The sequence below is a fragment of the Salmo salar genome, chromosome 21 (assembly GCF_965601325.2).
Source record: "Salmo salar chromosome 21, fSalSal1, whole genome shotgun sequence".
Classification (NCBI taxonomy): domain Eukaryota; kingdom Metazoa; phylum Chordata; class Actinopteri; order Salmoniformes; family Salmonidae; genus Salmo; species Salmo salar.
In genome coordinates, this window is record NC_138311.1 from 15,668,828 (window position 1) to 15,684,563 (window position 15,736).

The 15,736-nt window shown below is 45.3% G+C and overlaps 1 protein-coding gene across 6 annotated transcripts in view; it reads left to right on the forward strand.

Moving 5' to 3' along the window:
- The window catches only part of LOC106581811 (protein TANC1), a 193,293-nt gene extending 179,413 nt beyond the window's left edge, over positions 1-13,880 (forward strand). For 4 of the 6 annotated variants that reach the window (XM_014164164.3, XM_014164166.3, XM_014164168.3 and 1 more), the window contains 9 exons: positions 3,117-3,250; positions 3,372-3,501; positions 3,808-3,983; positions 4,261-4,393; positions 6,462-6,491; positions 6,610-6,701; positions 8,770-8,916; positions 9,543-9,643; positions 9,833-13,880. In XM_014164164.3, coding sequence (XP_014019639.3) covers positions 3,117-3,250; positions 3,372-3,501; positions 3,808-3,983; positions 4,261-4,393; positions 6,462-6,491; positions 6,610-6,701; positions 8,770-8,916; positions 9,543-9,643; positions 9,833-11,507 — 2,618 coding nt within the window. In that variant the 3' untranslated portion in view covers positions 11,508-13,880. The remainder of the gene's footprint in view (positions 1-3,116; positions 3,251-3,371; positions 3,502-3,807; positions 3,984-4,260; positions 4,394-6,461; positions 6,492-6,609; positions 6,702-8,769; positions 8,917-9,542; positions 9,644-9,832) is intronic. The other 2 variants (XM_014164167.3, XM_014164170.3) reach the window with 1 other exon arrangement.
- The last annotated feature ends 1,856 nt before the right edge of the window (positions 13,881-15,736 follow it).

The following is a 15,736-nucleotide window of genomic DNA, read 5'->3' on the forward strand; positions in this document are numbered from 1 at the left end:
CGAGAGATTGGATTACGTCTCTGTGTTGGCACTATCATGTAAAATCCCTCCTCAGAATGACAGAGTTTTACCTCTGGGAAGGAGAAAGGGTAATGGTGGTGTCTTCTTTGTAGAATAGATGTGAATAAGTCGGCAGCAGTGGAAAAGATTAGGGGAAAGACAAATAGACACAGTGCGGTATAACATTTGTGATCACGTAGCATATATCTCAAGTTACAAGAGAGGAGCTATTGTGAGGTTATATGGTTTCTGTAGAAATTGACAAATGGAGGTTGTTTTCCATCTGTAAAAGAGGTTTGTGCATATTATAAATTGTACACGCCACAAATGAGTAATACAGTGGCCAAGTCAAAAACCGGCCCTGACATTTTCTACATTACTTAATAAAACGTTGAGATCAACTTCTCATTATCATGAAATATTCAGTTGCGCCACTGGGTGTAACCTCGTATATTGTCTTTTCATCCAATGTAATTATGCCTGTAAGATTCTTTTTAAATGATAAAATCACCCCCGTTTATAGGAGGTGTTTAATACATGTGGTGTTTAGTGGGCTGTGTTCTAAGTGTTTGGTTGTGTTTAATTATTTACACGGCGGCGGGTTGTTGTGTGCGCCGCTCACCCATCAGTCATTCATCCTGACATGAGGGGGGTGAGAAAGAGCGGTTTCTCTTACGGAGTATGTAGACAAGCGTGCAGAGCGGTGTGGAAACACCACAGACGTGACACCACGGCCAAGGATGCCAGTCCCAGGTGGGAGGACGCACACCAGGATGATATGTCAGAGAGTAGTTTCTCTGCTAGTGGAGGGAACTTGTAAGGACCTAGACCTACATAGAAACAGACCACAACTCCCATGATGCCACAGTCAGGAAGTAGGTCTTCGTGTGATAGATACTGTATGTTGCTGAGGTGTCCTTGACTGACGGATACAGCTGGGACCCTGCTTCTCCAGTTTGTTAGCCCAGCAACGGTCTCCTTCTAAAACGGCAAAATCAACTACATTTGAGCGACTAGTGCTTGTTTACAAACTGACGCGGGACACTGTGCACTACTTTTGACCAGGGCCTATAGGGTTCTTCTGGTCAAAAGTAGTGTACAATTATTGGGAATAGGCTGCCATTTGGTGCAGTCTTTCAGCCTTTGGGATAGTTTGGTCAGGAAGAGGACCGGTCTGTCCGTGTTTTGTCTGTTTATCAGTCAGTGATTTACAGTCCACCCCTCAGGACAGCAGTCTTAGTGGGCCAGACCGGAGAGAGAGGCAGATTAGGAGGAAAGATAAAGTTGAGTGGCTTATTACAGAACATGACTAAGATATCAATCTGCCTGGTTCTATGAAGGAGGGAAGGAAGGATGGAGGGAGAGAGAGAGAGAGAGATATAGAGGGAATGGGCACAATAAAGAGACACGTTTGTGAGATCAGAGAGAAGATCAAACGCATTGAATTGGACTTGGAAGATCATAGACGGATGCCACTGGGGTCTCCTGTAGGGTTTGAAAGTAGTATACAGACCAAACTTTTCATTGGGTGTTCCCTAATGTTCGACTAATAGAGGCACATATGATTCTATCAACGTCTCAAAACAGATGCATTCCTGAAAGAGCGCACATTAACAATAATGTTCGTCTTCGACTGCTGTTGTTCCAAAGTGTGTGTCCCAAATGGCACCCTATTCCCTATGGGCCCTGGTCAAAAGTAGTGTGCTACATAGAGACCAGGGTGCTATTTGGGACACACACATAGTCTCTCAGCTCTGAGGAGATATGCTAGGGGAGCAGATGGAGGTTGTGGTTGGCTGAGACGTAACGGCCCTCCGCTCACACTCCCATCCTGATGGATGACGCCCCTCAGCCTGAGACAGGGGCTCTGGGTCTTTAATCTGGGTCTTTCATTTTCCTGAGGTGAATCCAAATGCACCACCAGTCTCTCTCTGTGTGTGGGTTTATTGTTCGGATACCAACATTCATCCAAGACTTGAATCTGATTATAAACCGGGTGGTTCGAGCCCTGAATGCTGATTGGCTGACAGCTGGGGAATATCAGACCGTATATCACGGGTATGACAAAACATTTATTTTTACTGCTCTAATTATGTTGATAACCAGTTTATAATAGCAATAAGGCACCTCAGGGGGTTGTGATATATGGCCAATATACCACGGCTAAGGGCTGTGTCTAGGCATTCAGCGTTGCGTCGTGCGTAAGAACAGCCCTTAGCCGTGGTATATTGGCCTTATACCACACTCCCTCGGGCCTTATTGCTTAAATCTACCACATCCCATAGTAAAGTATAGTATCCACTGAATGTGGGCCTACTATGCTATGGCTCAGTGTGCTAATCAGGAGATGAGAAACACATGGACTGTAATATTCTTTTCACTGCATCTTAGTATGTCAGTTTGAAGATACTTGAATCTGCCTTTAAAGTACCTTAACGTACCATTTCTGTAACAGAAATGGCAAAGATGTACTAATTAACTTGTCAGCAAACTAATGGGATCTTATTGAGTTTTTTCCCTGTTGTCATCATTTTGGACCCGCTATTCTGCTAGACATTAGATGAGATCACTACTCAAAGCTTTCTCTCTTGGCACAAGTTAACGATTCTGGTATTTGCATTAATGGCAGACCTATATACATAATGTGCGGGCGTTCGTGTAACATCGGGACGGTTTCTGGGTGAACAGCCAAACTTCCTGATCACCTGTATTACTGTTTATTTTTGTCAAGTATTGACAGGCACAGTACAAGTTTCCAAGAGATAAGATTTCACATGGATTTTGCAAACAACAATACAATCAGACAGTATTGTTTCTTACAGGTTAGATTCATCAGCCTTGATTTAAACATTCGGACACTTGTGTTTTCCCTCTAAATTATGTTATATTGTCAAGAAGGAAATAATACTGAATTGTGTTTTAGTCCAATTATCGACACTCAGTGGATAGACAACTAAATGCTGTATGTTTTCAACTTAAATGTGGACTAGAGGGAGTAGGCCCTGTCTCGAGCGAGCCAGACCCTGCCCTGTGTATGTGTGTGGTCTCACCATTGGTGCAGTAGTGCCCTAGCTGACCCGGGTCCAGTCCTGACCCCTTTCCTCTGGTCTCCTCAGCTCTGACAGCGGCGGCGGGCCGGGGCAAGATGGACGTGTGTGGCTTCCTGCTGGAGCACGGGGCCATGGTGCAGCAGGTCAACCGCAGGGGGGTCTCCCCTCTCTTCTGTGCTGTCAGACAAGGACACTGGCAGGTGAGACACACACTTGATCATATTGCCTCAAACTACAATTACACGTTAAAGGAACCTTGATGATTTACCCCGAGGAAGTGGAGTTCAAGTCTGTTTGTGCGCGTGTGTGTGTTCGGGTTAGATTGCAGAGCTGCTGCTGCAGCAGCAGCATGGTGCTGACGTGAACATCAGTGACAAACAGGGACGGACACTACTCATGGTGGCGGCGTGCGAGGGCCACCTGAGCACTGCCGACTTTCTGCTGTCAAAGGGTGAGCTACCACAATGCTACGCTAGATCATATCTGCGTCCCAAATGGCACCCTATTCCCTTTATAGTGGACTATTTTTACCAGGGCTCATAGGAGTCTCAAAAGTAGCGCACTGTATAAGAAATAGGGTGCCATTTGGGACGCAGACCATGTCAGCCGTCACAATGTAAACCAGTCTGCTCTTTCTCTAAAGTCAGATTCAATCCAAATTCAAAAGTACCCAAATATCGAATGGTTTGTTGAGTGAAGGTCATATGCTGTGGTTTTGATAAATCTGCTGTTGAATGCTTGATTTATTCTTCACTAGGTGCGTCGTTGACGTCGATGGACAAGGAAGGGTTAACGCCCATGAGCTGGGCGTGTTTGAAAGGACATAAGAACGTTGTGCAGTTTCTGGTTGAGAAGGGTGCGGTCATAGACCACACAGACAAGAATGGACGGACTCCGCTGGACCTGGCCGCCTTCTACGGCGACGCAGAGATTGTGAGTAGCGAGATACAGTGAGACTGACAGACAGGCAGACGGACGGACGGGACAGGAAGACAGACAAGATAGAGACAGACAGACAGTTATTAAGCACAGTCTAAATCTGTCTCACTAGGCCTGCCCCTTAGTTAGGCCCAACACGAGTGCTCTGGGTCTCCTTATGAGACACACACTGCTGGGAATTACCACAGATCTATAGGAGAGTTAAGAGTGTTTGTTCTGACTGTAGGGGACTTAAGAGTGTGTGTTTAACTGTGTTCCTCTGGTTGTGAAGGTCCATTACCTGGTGGAGAAAGGAGCAGTGATAGAGCATGTAGACTACAGTGGTATGAGGCCGTTGGACCGGGCGATAGGGTGTCGGAACACGTCGGTAGTGGTGACCCTGCTGAAGAAAGGGGCTAAACTGGGTAAGAAACTAAGAACTGTTACTATGATTTGTGTTTGTTTCTAGATACACTGTTCTTTCAGTGTTCTTTCCAACAACCCTATAGTCTAGTGATTGAACTACTTTGGCTTTACGATAGTAATGAGAGAAAGCTGACTTGAGCTTCCAGTCTCACTAAATATAATGAGGTTATCGCCATGGAATCTAGATGCTCAGTGCTAAAATCGCGAATTTGAAATAATGTTTTATCGTGATTCTGTACTTATAAAATCGGCCAATAGACAATGTTATCACCCCCCCCCCTTTTTTTATACATAAACAAAAATAAAGTTTAAAAAGACAGCTTGCGCAAGCGCACATGCTACGGGATGGACGAGATGAATCACGACCATGACAAAAGTGATTGAGTAGAGCCACTCTGGAATAGGCTACTAGGTAAATCACCATGGGCTGCAGAGCAAGCAACTCTTCTGTCCTCAGAACTGGGTAATTATCAAATGATTAGCATTTTTGCCTCATCCTCCTCTCTTGGCCTAGGCTATATGTCAGTAGTTTGCATATTGTTAGAATAATATGGAAACAGGCCTAGCCCAACTCTAGGCTGTGCATCGTTTCATTCATAACCTTTTCTCAGTTCTAGGCTTTTTTCTTTTGACTTCTCATTCAATTTTTCCATCTTGGTATTGTTTGCTCAATTTCACTTCTTGTTGTCTGTAGTGTTGGTCATTCAAAATAAAGCTGTGAGAATAGATTTGTTTTTTATCTTTCTATTGTTGTAGATCTCTCATTATTACCTTAGGTCTACCATGTTTAAGTTATTCTACATTGTTCTCTTGCATTCTGTAAGTATAACATATTTTTTGGAAATAGGCTATAGCATATAGGAATATAGGTGGTCTACTCGGAATGTCACCCATGCACTGCCCTGCTCTTTACTGCGCGGTGCCAGTCAAGTTGAAATGGGTAATCGTCTGTCTCATTGCGATGTCGTCACCATCGACAACGGCTGTCGGTCATCCTCAGTAGACGATACTATGGTAATATTACCCAAGCCTAGTGCTAAATTCAAGGGCAAAGACACTGAACAGATTTCATCCAGGATTTACCTAGTGTGTAGTAGGCTTGGGCCATATACCGTTTAAATTATTATTATTATTCGAGGTTGGGCGGGGGTGCATGCTACGCCACTGCTTAGAACTATAAGTTAAGTAGAACTATAAGAAATGTTAAGATGTGTCAAATAAATCATATACAACTCATGGTACCAGCTATGCATTTGGTTTGCTAACTTGCTAGCTACGTGGCTAGATGTCAATATCAATATTTGTGGTTACAGCAGAGACGTTCAATCAATAATTTATTTTGGGGGGTAAATGGCGCCCTTTGTGTGCACTTTCGGTAATACCGTTTACCCCGGTGTGGTACAGAAATGGTATGACGGTATGAAAATCTGGAAGACCGCCCAACCCTAATGTGTAGCGTGTCTCTCTCCCTCCCTCTCTTTCTCTCGCGCTCTCTTTGTGTGTCTGTGAGTTTCCTTTCTCCCAAAGGTGAGCCGGCGGGCTAATTTGAGAAAGTGACTTATCACCTAAATGACATTCACTGAGCTATCTAGGCCTAGAGCTTATCTGCCTCATTTTACATCTGCAGTGCGGGCCAGTCAGGCACCTCACCCAGAGTTAGCTAATGGCCAATACCTCCAACCCTCTCCCCTTGCCCTGGTAGCAATGTAGCCTGCTCTTAGCACACAATGCTATCAGTCTCTATAATCTCAATTGCCTTTACGACCAGCAAATCACCATTTTGTTTCATATCAATGCAATTATAGGGACAGTATATCCACTGGCAAACCGTCTCTGTATTATCGGTGCAGGAAATAAAATGGTCGACACAAAAGCAGAAAACGTGAGGCAATTTAAGCATGGAAAGGTCCAAAATGAATAAATCACATTTTATAGCCATAGCAGTTTCAAATGATCTTCTTCCTTTCTGAATGCTTTTATCTCTTTGCATGATTCCTTCCTTCCTTCCTTCCTTCAATTTCTCATCCTTTTTCTCTTCTTCTAAACTGCTTTCAATGTAACCGTAAGGCTACAGAACATCGCCTTATGATCGATCAGGTACAATCTTTAGGTAACTTTACCTTGTTACCAATTTCCTAGTGAATATAGTCCGTGGGTCGGGGAGCGGCAGGGGTGTAACTCTACTCTATGTGTGTATGTCTGTGTGGACCAACAGGGAATGCAGCCTGGGCTATGGCCACGTCTAAGCCTGACATCCTCATCATTCTCCTGCAGAAGCTTATGGAGGAGGGCAACGTGCTTTACAAGGTACGGAAAAGAGATTAGGCCTGCGTCCCAAATGGCACCATATGTTCCCTGGTCAAAAGTAGTGCACTAAATAGGGAATAGGGTACCATCTGGGATGCAGCCAATGTAGGCTTGCAATGATGTATACTGTGTATTGATTTCGTCAAGTGTGTTCTGAGTAAATAGTATTTTACGATGGGCTACAATAAAAAAAAAAGACTAATTCATACAATGTAATTACAGTGCATTCGGAAAGTATTCACACCCCTTCGTTTTCCACCTTTTGTTACGTTACAGCCTTATTCTAAAATGTTTCCTCATCAATGTTCCTCATCAATCTACACACAATACCCCATCATGACAAAGCCAAAACAGGTTTTTAGAAATGTTTCTTAATGTATTAAACATTTTAAACTGAAATATCACATTTACATAAGTATTCAGACCCTTTAATCAGTACTTTGTTGAAGCACCTTTGGCAGCGATTACAGCCTGGAGTCTTGGGTGTGATGCTACAAGCTTGGCACCCCTGTATTTGGGGAGTTTCTCTCATTCTTCTCTGCAGATCCTCTCAAGCTCTGTCAGGTTGGATGGGGAGTGTCGCTGCACAGCTATTTTCAGGTCTCTCCAGAGATGTTCGATCAGGTTCACGTCCGGGCTCTGACTGGGTCACTCATGGACATTCAGAGACTTGTCCTGAAGCCACTCCTGCGTTGTCTTGGCTGTGTGCTTAGGGTCGTTGTCCTATTGGAAGGTGAACCTTCGCCCCAGTCTGAGGTCCTGAGCGCTCTGGAACACATTTTCATCAAGGATCTTGCTGTACTTTTCCCCGTTCATCTTTTCCTTGATCTTGACTACTCTCCCAGTCCCTGCCACTGAAAAACATCAGACCAGAGAATCTTGTTTCTCATGGTCTGAGAGTCCTTTAGGTGCCTTTTGTCAAACTCCAAGCGGGCTGTCATGTGCCTTTTACTGAGGAGTGGCTTCCGCCTGATTGGTGGAGTGCTGCAGAGATGGTTGTTCTTCTGGAAGTGTCTCCCAACTCCACAGAGGAACTCTGGAGCTCTGTCAGAGTGACCATCAGGTTCTTGGTCACCTCCCTGACCAAGGCCCTTCTCCCCCGATTGCTCAGTTTGTCCAGGCGGCCAGCTCTAGGAAGAGTATTGGTGCTTCCAAACTTCTTCCATTTAAGAATGATGGAGGTCACTGTTTTCTTGAGGACTTTCAGTGCTTCAGACATTGTTTGGTACCCTTCCCCAGATCTGTGCCTCGGCACAATCCTGTCTCTGAGCTCTACGTACAATTCCTTCGACCTCATGGCTTGGTTTTTGCTTTTTCACATGCACTGTCAACTGTGGGACCATATATAGACAGGTGTGTGCCTTTCCAAATCATCTCCAATCGATTGAATATACCACAGGTGGACTCCAATCAAGATGTAAAAACATCTCAAGGATGATCAATGGAAACTGGATGCACCTGAGCTTATTTTTGAGTCTCATAGCAAAGGGTCTGAATACTTATGTTAATAATGTTTTTCAGTTTTTGATTTTTAATACATTTGCAAACATTTCTAAAACCGGTTTTAAAAATAAGGTATTAGGTGTAGATTGATGAGGAAAAAATTGCATTTAAGCCATTTTAGAATAAGGCTGTAACGTCAAAAAAAAGTGAAGGGGTCTGAATACTTTCCGCACTGTATAACATGACGACATTGGATTGATTGGCCATCAGGGGGAGTGTTTGGATAAAAAGGACACCTCAGCCGCTGTAATTTGGATGAGAGGTAACAACAATGACTGTTATATTTTGAGCAGCACAATGCGACGCAGCAGAGATGAATGGGTGTGTGCAACACCAAACTCACCCTTTGAGCTGGGATTGATCCGTGACATTTAACAGATTGAGTTTTGTGGCAGAAAGGACAATCCGCTCAGGTGGGACCTGTGTGTGATTGATGACAGAGGGAGGGACTGTGTGTGAGCTGCTGCGACGTGCCAGTTGGGTTGGGGGAGGATCTGACGACCTACCTTCTCTCTCTCTTTCCCCCTATCCCCTCCCTCCATCCCTATCCCCCTCCCCCCTTCAGAAAGGGAAGATGAAAGAGGCAGCCCAGAGGTACCAGTATGCTCTGAGGAAGTTTCCCAGGGAAGGGTTCGGTGATGACCTAAAGGCCTTCAAAGAGCTGAGGGTGTCTCTGTACCTCAACCTCTCCCGCTGTCGCAGGAAAACCAACGTAAGATTCCCCACGTCTATCCTCCTCCCCTTTTCTCCTCTAATGCTGTATTTACTTGAACATTTGTTTCCAGTGGTCTCCGTTAAAAAGGCACAATATGTGATCAGGTCATGTATAACAGTAGCACGGGACAATGGAAGATAGTTAAGGTGATGAAACTGTTGTTGTGCTGTGTGTTTGAAAGAAATGCTCAGCAGAAGATATAGTCCAAGCTAATGATTTCACAGACAGAAGTATGGCTGTTGTGGCTGCTGTTAGAGAGTAGTAGTCTGCCAATTTCGAGCCAATTCGTGTTCCAGGCCTATGATTGATGAAACGTACCATAAACTTAAAACAATGCTCTCAGAAACAGATTGAATGCATTAAATAATACTGTCTACTACTGGGACAGAAGTATAGCTATTAAGGAGTCCAGTTGAGTGAGTCTGATTGAGCCATTTGAGGCTAAATGATAAACTGTTTAGAAGTCCATAAGCGATGGTATGCTTGTAGTCATTACTGGGGCTAATGTCAGCTTGTTCCCATAAACAATTAAAGTGAGAGAGAGAGCTGGCCCCCTGGACAATGTGCGTTTGCATTTCCCTGCATTGGTTAGTCATATTGATCTTCCCCTTCCCTCGCAACAGGACTTTGGCATGGCTGAGGAGTTTGCAACAAAGGCCCTGGAGCTGAAACCCAAATCGTACGAGGCCTATTACGCCCGCGCCCGAGCTAAGAGAAGCAGCAGGTAAAGCTATTCATCAGGAGAACCCTGAAGTGTCTCTTTTAGGGGGACATTGTTAGTATGAATTGGGAGAATGGGGTTCGGCTTGTTTAGAAGTACTGCGCTTTTCGACTGACCCACTTAGTCACTCTCATTCTCTCACGACCGCCCTTCTCGCTTTCCCTCTCCCTCTCTCCCTCCATCCCTCCACAGGCAGTTCACAGCAGCCATGGCTGACCTGCACGAAGCTGGAAAGCTGTGCCCCAACAACCGGGAGATCCGGCGGCTGCTGGCCCGTGTGGAGGAGGAGTGTAAGCAGATGCAGCGCAGCACCACCCAGGGCAACCCGCAGGGGGCAACGTCCTCGTCCAACCAGGCTCCGGTGAACCACGACTCTGACCACGAACACGAGGAGGAGGAGGAGGAGGAGGAGGTGTCGGAGCATAGAGTGGCTGTCAGTAGAGGTCTGGATGGACAGAACACTCTGAGGTTGAACGATGTGGAAGAGGAGGAGGGGACTTCTCAGCAGTCTCAACACTCAGATAGGAGAGGAGAGAAGGGTGAGCCCTGGCCTCAGAAGATCTACTCCCTCAATAGAACTCTGCCTGACTCACTCAGTCTGGCCACCCAGCCGCCGCAGCAGCAGAACACCAGGCCTGGCTCTCCCCCCTCCGGCCTCACAGGCCCTGGAAGGCTGAGTCACCACCGCTACCCCCCCAGGGAGCCCAGAGAGCCCTTGGCCCAGCAGGGTCTGGTCCTCCAGCCCACCAAGCAGGCCCAGATAGTGAAAACCAACCAGCACATGAGCTCCCTGCAGGCAGGAGGCCGCTCCTCGGGGGCCAAGTCCCAGTACGCTCCCTCCAGCCCCCTGCCCAGCCGACACATGTCCAGCATGCTGAAGCCAGGTCCAGGGCTAGGCATTGACATCAGCCCTCTACCGCCCCCTCCTGACGAGCCCGTCTACGGGGAGCAACGCCTGTCCATGGCTGCTGCCTCGCAGTCCCAGAACATGGCTATGGGCCATCACTGTGACAGGGACAGCGAGTCCCTGCACTTGTCCCAGACCACCTACTCCTCCTGCAATGCCCAGGACCGTCTGTCTGCCCACTCGGTGTCCTCCCTGGACGCTCTAACTTCAGTGTCTCCCCAGGGCCTCCTCGACGCTGCAGGGCCAGGCCAGGAGCGGAGGAAGGAGTGCGGGGGTAATGGGGTCTCCCAGGCATGCTCCCAAGGGGTAGGCAGCAACATCAGGGTGTCCAGCTCCACCAGCTCCCTGGCCTCCAGCAGTAGTCTGTCTGACAGCGGCAAGCTGCAGGGCCCTGACGTACGCACCAAAACCACCACAGACAAGGCAAAGCAGGGCCAGAACCAGGGAGGCACGAGCGAGTGGAAACCCAGGCCCTTCATGGGCATCATGGACAAGACAGCACGCTTTCTTCAGCAGCAACAACAACTGCAGCAGCAACAGCAGCACCAAGGACTCCAGAGCCACCCGGGCCTTCAGCCCCCGACCGGAGCCCTCCGCAGCTGGCAGAGTCACTCCTCGGACGGATTAGTGTGCCAATCTATGTCTGCCATGGGCCTACAGGCGACGGGGGCGAACTGTGAGCTACCTTATGCCAAAACAGGGAGCACTTACTACGAGCAGCTCAAAGCTCCATCTCAGGGTGCTATGGGGAGCCTGCAGAACGGAATGCACTCGAAGGAATTCACAGAGAAGTTCTGCCAAGCAGCCACCTGTTACAAGGAATCCAAGCCAGCGCTGGCCATGCCGTCGCATGCTTTTGTGGACAGTAAGCCCAAGCAGCCGAGTTTAGCCCGAGATAATCCCGCCATTCACGTAGCCTCAATGAAACCAAAGCGATCATTCATAGAGTCAAATGTGTAGGGATATGTATTCCCCCTTCTCTCAACACACACACAGACACACACGCAGACACATGCGCGCATACCAACACACAGATACGCACGCACTTATACACAACACACACATTGTACACACACTCAAGACACACATTAACACTCAACACACACACACATGCATACACACACACACACACAGATACGCATGCACATACACACACACACACACACCACCACATTGTACACACACTCAAGACACACATAAACACTCAACACACACACATCTCTTAGCAAAAATTCCAAGTGGAGGGATTGCTTAAGTTTTTAACAGGCCATCGAACAATTGGGTTTTAGGTCTAAACTTTGAAAGAATTTTGTTCCCCCTGGTGAATATCTGCCACAGGCAGCGTTTTGAGTGAAGCAGAAACAGAACGGATTTCTTTCTTTCCTACTAATGCATACGGCTGTTTGCTTCTGTTACAGGACGACATGCTCCCTGTCATTCAGCAAAGCTGGAGACATTGCACTGAGACAGTCATTGGGCATGTACTAATAGACAAAACAGTCACGGCACTTTACGCATTTACATAGGCCTTTAAGTAAAGTGCTTATACAATATAATGTTATTACTGAGTTGTTGAAGGTTGAGTATAAAACAATATGTGCATCCCAAATGGCACCGTATATAGTGCTCTACATTTGACCAACTCTGGTCAAAAGTAGTGCACTACATAGGGAATCGGGTGCCATTTGGGACGCATTCAATGGGATTTGAACTGTGTTCATTGTGTCAATGGTGCTGAAGGAAGAATTTTGGAGCTATATACAGTGCGTTCGGAAAGTATTCAGACCCCTTGACTTTGTCCACATTTTGTTACGTTACAGACTCATAAAATTTCCCTCATCAATCTACACACAATACCCCATAATGATAAAGCGAAAACAGGTTTTTAGAATGTTTTGCAAATGTATTCAAAATAAAAAACATTATCTTATTTACATAAGTATTCAGTCCCTTTGTTATGAGACTCAAAATGGAGCTCAGGTGCATCCTGTTTCCATTGATCATCCTTGAGATGTTTCTACAACTTGATTGGACTCCAACCTGTGGTAAATTCTCTTCCTAGAGCTCTTCCTAGAGCTGGCCACCCGGCCAAACTGAGCAATCGGGGGAGAAGGGCTTTGGTCAGGGAGGTGACCAAGAACCAGATGGTCACTCTTGACAGAGCTCCAGAGTTCCTCTATGGAGATGGCAGAACCTTCAAGAAGGACAGGCAGCACTCCACCAAACAGGCCTTTATGGTAGAGTGGCAAGGCGGAAGCCACTCCTCAGTAAAAGGCACATGACAGCCCGCTTGGAGTTTGACAAAAGACACCTAAAGGACTCTCAGACCATGAGAAACAAGATTATCTGGTCTGATGAAGCCAAGATTGAACTCTTTGGCCTGAATGCCAAGCATCATATCTGGAGGAAACCAGGCACCATCCCTACAGTGAAGCATGGTGGTGGCAGCATCATGCTGTGGGGATGTTTTTCAGCTGCGAAGACTGGGAGACTAGTCAGGATCGAGGGAAAGATGAATCGGGGGAGGTTTAAACATTTGCAAACATTTCTGGAAACCTGTTTTTGCTTTGTCAGTAAGGGGTATTGTGTGTAGATTGATGAGGGACAAAATAAATGTAATCCATTTTAGAATAAGGCTGTAACGTAACAGAATGTGGAAAAAGTCCAGCAGTCTGAATACTTTCTGAATGCACCGTAGATAGAAGAGATGTAAGGATATGTTTGAGATGGGCATTCCTGTGTTCTGAGGATGTTCTAGTTCTTCACGTTGTGTATATAAATATGTATTTGTCCTTCTTTTGAGTGAAGGTCTTTGTCAGTGTATTGACTTGTTCAACTGATGTGTATTTTGAGTTTTCTTTTGGTTCAGACGGTGTTCAAGGTTCTAAAAAATGTATTTGTTTATATGTTTGTACATTCTATGAATCACCCGATAACGTTAAAAACTAAATCCTCTCTGGATCTGCTTATTGTTGCTGTCTAGGTTAATTTATTTACAGCGCCTATGGCTTGGTTAATTGTAAAAGCAATATATTTTATATAGTTATTTTTGCACAGCTACTAAGACATTTTAAGATTTCAATAATAAGCTCTGTGAAAATAATATTGGTTTAATTGCATGCCACAATTGCAGTTTATAATAAAGAGAAAAAAATATTTAAACAAAAAAGGTTTGGGGGAGTGTTGGGGCCATCGATAATATTTTAATATGCATGTTACTTGCAATGGTTGCCATGTTTTCAGTATTGTGAGCTGTGTTACCCATAATTCACATACTGTAATAGAACATTACTGCCATACCCACAATGGGGAAATAAAGTCCCACTGAGAAAACACAGGCCTTCTGGCTCTCATTGTGGCAGGGAAAAGAAGGGGCACAGTTCGACATAGCTCTGGTCCAGGACGTTAGTGCGCGTTTGAATGCACATTAACAACTTGGACCAGAGCTAAGTTTGACAATACATTTTAGAACAACCTGTTTATACTGCATATACAGTACATCAGTGGCGGCCGGTGCCGTTTAAGATGAAGGGAGGACGATAAAAAAAAATATGAGCATGGCCTTATTTCTATTACAGCATATTGGATGACTGTCATTCATATTCCATTCACCCAGTTCAATGTAACATTGATAGGTTTAGGCTACTACATGATACTCGAATTTCCCTATATACATCATGAGGTTACTACAACCTAGTCTATGAATGAAAGTTTACAAGGTGCACGGGTCAAGATCATTTTTAGTAATCAAGGTGACAGTGTGACACATTCAATACCGCCTTGCACACTCTTGCCTGAATCTAGCTGATCTAGGGTGTAATTATTAGTCAAACAGTTGCAAATAAGAGTTTCCATTGCTCGTTGCAATGTGTTCTCGCATCTAAGCACTCGTTTCCTCTCACATTTTCACTTCGGTTGTTGACTTCAGTGCACAGCACATCAGCTGTCTGTGACCAGGCGAAAAAACCTTTCCAAGCCAAACCTTCATATCATAACTGCTAACCGCTACACACACAGCTTTCATCGTTGTCACCATATTATCTAACGTCAAAGGCAACATAGCTAATATAACTAACAGATATTATTAGATAGTAAACCCGCTACAATCATGCAGTACAGTCAGCAAGCACTTTAGCAGTTACACCGGCTGCCCTCGGTAGCAAAAAATTTATAAAACCAAAAGCTTACCTCGAGATCCAGTGTTGGATAGCCAACATAGCATCCCTCTCTGTTTGATGGGTGTTTGAGTAGGCTAAACTAGCTAAGTAAGTGAAAGTGAAAAAAATACTAGGAAGCATAGCTAGCTCTCCCTCTTGCTCTTGCTTCTCCTTCATTTTTGAAGAAATGTATTTGTTAAAAACTGTCCAACTGTTGTCTCTCTCTCTCTCTAAGTCAACTACTCACCAAATTGTATGCACTGCAGTGCTAACTAGCTGTAGCTTATGCTTTCAGTACTAGATTAATTCTCTGATCCTTTGATTGGGTGGACAAAATGTCAGTTCATGCTGCAAGAGCTCTGATAGGTTGGAGGTCGTCCTCTAGAAATTGTCATAATTACTGTGTAAGTGTATGGATGGGGGTGAGAACCATGAGCCTCCTCGGTTTTGTATTAAAGTCATTGTACCCAGAGGAGGACGGAAGCTAGCTGTCCTCCAGCTACACCATGGTGCTACCCTAAAAAGTGTCTTTGAGGCTACTGTTGACATTCATTGCAAAACAGTGTGTTTTAATCAATTATTTGGTGATGTGAATATATACTGTTCAAAAATATAAACGCAACATGCATCAATTTCAAAGATTTTACTGAGTTACAGTTCATATAAAGAAATCAGTCAATTCAAATAAATAAATTAGGCCCTAGTATATCGATTTCAGATGACGCATTCAGCCAATCAGAATGAGGTTTTCCCCACAAAAGGGTTTTATTACAGAGAGAAATACTCCACAGTTTCATCAGCAGTCCGGGTGGCTGGTCTCATACAATCCCGCAGGTGAAGAAGCTGGATGTGGAGGTCCTGGGCTGACGTGGTTGCACGTGGTCTGCGGTTGTGATGCCGGTTGGATGTACTGCCAAATTTTCTAAAACAACGTTGGAGGCGGCTTATGGTAGATAAATTAACATTAAATTATCTGCCAATAGCTCTGGTGGACATTTGTGCAGTCAGCGTGCCATTTGCACGCTCCCTCAA